The sequence below is a fragment of the Phytophthora infestans genome, genomic scaffold (assembly GCF_000142945.1).
Source record: "Phytophthora infestans T30-4 supercont1.1672 genomic scaffold, whole genome shotgun sequence".
In the NCBI taxonomy this organism is placed as follows: domain Eukaryota; phylum Oomycota; class Peronosporomycetes; order Peronosporales; family Peronosporaceae; genus Phytophthora; species Phytophthora infestans.
This window is the reverse complement of record NW_003306979.1, coordinates 2,323-4,031: the sequence shown is the minus strand read 5'-3', so window position 1 is coordinate 4,031 and position 1,709 is coordinate 2,323. Positions and strand designations below refer to the sequence as shown.

The window sequence follows — 1,709 nt, the reverse complement described above, 5'->3', positions numbered from 1 at the left end:
TGATGTGTTGAGAGTTCCTGGAGATGTGTATTGCCGATGCTTTCACTAAGCCGTTGACCAGAGTTAAATTTGAAACGCATCGTGCGGCAATGGGGCTGATGTCGGAGAAGGAGTATAACAGAGAAAGCGTATAACAACACAAAGCACGATATGGATATCAATAGGTGGGGCTGTGGTGAAGTTGAGTGTATTGATCCCCACGGTTAGCTTTGTGTGTATGTTGTGTATGACAGTTAGTGTGAGAAAGGGACTAAGAAGAACTAAGAGCTCAGCTCACTCTCAAGAAATACAAGCTAACAAGCAGGCACTTGCTGTTGCTGACTGTCAGAGTCTAGCTTATCTCTACGTACCTTCATCAGTATTCGACAGCGGCTGAGTACGACGACACGGTCATCTTAGCGTTTGATCCCGTGAACGGCTCCGTGCCAGCCTCCGACGTGGTGAGGTACTGACTGGAAGCGAACGCCTGCTTCTTCGTGAGGAAGTCGAGCAGATCAGCGGAGAAGTTTGTGATGGTCTTTGTGGCGCCGAAGGAGAAGACGGTGGTGCTACCATTCGGGCCCTTGTACAGCTTGAAGTTATAGCTGCCGATGGTCACCGTGGCGATGGCCTTACCTGTGCTGGAGATGGGACCAGCACCACCGAAAGCGGCCAACCAGATCATGATTTCATACTTGTTCCTGCCGGTGACAGTGAGCTTGTGAACAGATCATAGAATATATTTACTGAAAATATAATTTTTAAGTGAAGAAAATAACTTACTTTACGGGAAAAAAATTAGCTGAAGAAAATAACTTACTTTATGGGCTGGCCACATAGGGAACATTTATTTACGGATTTAGTGTATTCCTTCACGAAATGTGTGACGGGGTCACACAGCACCTTGCGCTAGTGGAAGTTATCCTCCGAGAGTATACAAACTCTCAGTGAACGGCAGCTCACAGGTCCCCTCTTTATTCAAAAGAGAGCGAAGTGACCTAATTAAGGTAGAATGTAAACTGAGTATATTTATAGGTAGATAAAGCTTGGGTTTAATACAAACTATAAGTCACCTATAGAAATGCAATGTCGTTAACCAATGGTTGGCTTTGAACGACCTTGGTGAACCGACTAGACGAAGTGGTGGTAGTGGGATCCGGGAAAAGGACAGTCCAGGTGATGGCCGTCACTAGGTCCAGAGGAAGGATTGGATCCAGCCCCCAAATTCTTGAGGAAACATTTGTGAAGAGAGTCCGCATCGAGCGGATCCTCAAAGCACAGAACGAGGAAGCGTGGATCCTAGGACTAAAGAAGTATCTGATAAGGGATGTACGAGACCTCAGTCGGGAGGATGCCAAATCCTACAGCATTATCGCTACGGATTACGCAGTGGATCTGAATGACTTGCTCTTCTATTGCCCCCTACGAAGAGAGTCAACGGGGATCGGGAGGGATTGATGAGACTGGTGATGCCGGAAACCTTACAACAGGATGTCCTACACCACTATCACGCTAGCTTGGAAGGCGGACATCAGGGTATTGGTCGGACCTACCAACGGATCCGGGAATGTTTCCACTGGAGGGGACTATTCAAGAGCGTACAACGATATGTCGGTGAATGCGTGGATTGTGAGACAGGCAAGGGCAGGCCCACAATCGAAGGGGAGTCACCTGGGAATGTCCAAGCGACTTACCCTTTCCAAATCATAGCCATGGATCATATCCCCTCG

General features: G+C 47.6%; 1 protein-coding gene across 1 annotated transcript; it reads right to left on the bottom strand.

Annotated features, from left to right (window-relative positions):
- Positions 1 to 355: 355 nt before the first annotated feature.
- PITG_22202 (glycoside hydrolase, putative) lies at positions 356 to 664 on the bottom strand (the record flags this gene model as incomplete). Its single annotated transcript, XM_002909889.1, has 1 exon — positions 356 to 664. The coding sequence occupies one exon, from the start codon at positions 662 to 664 to the stop codon at positions 356 to 358; it is 309 nt and encodes a 102-aa protein (XP_002909935.1).
- Positions 665 to 1,709: the final 1,045 nt, after the last annotated feature.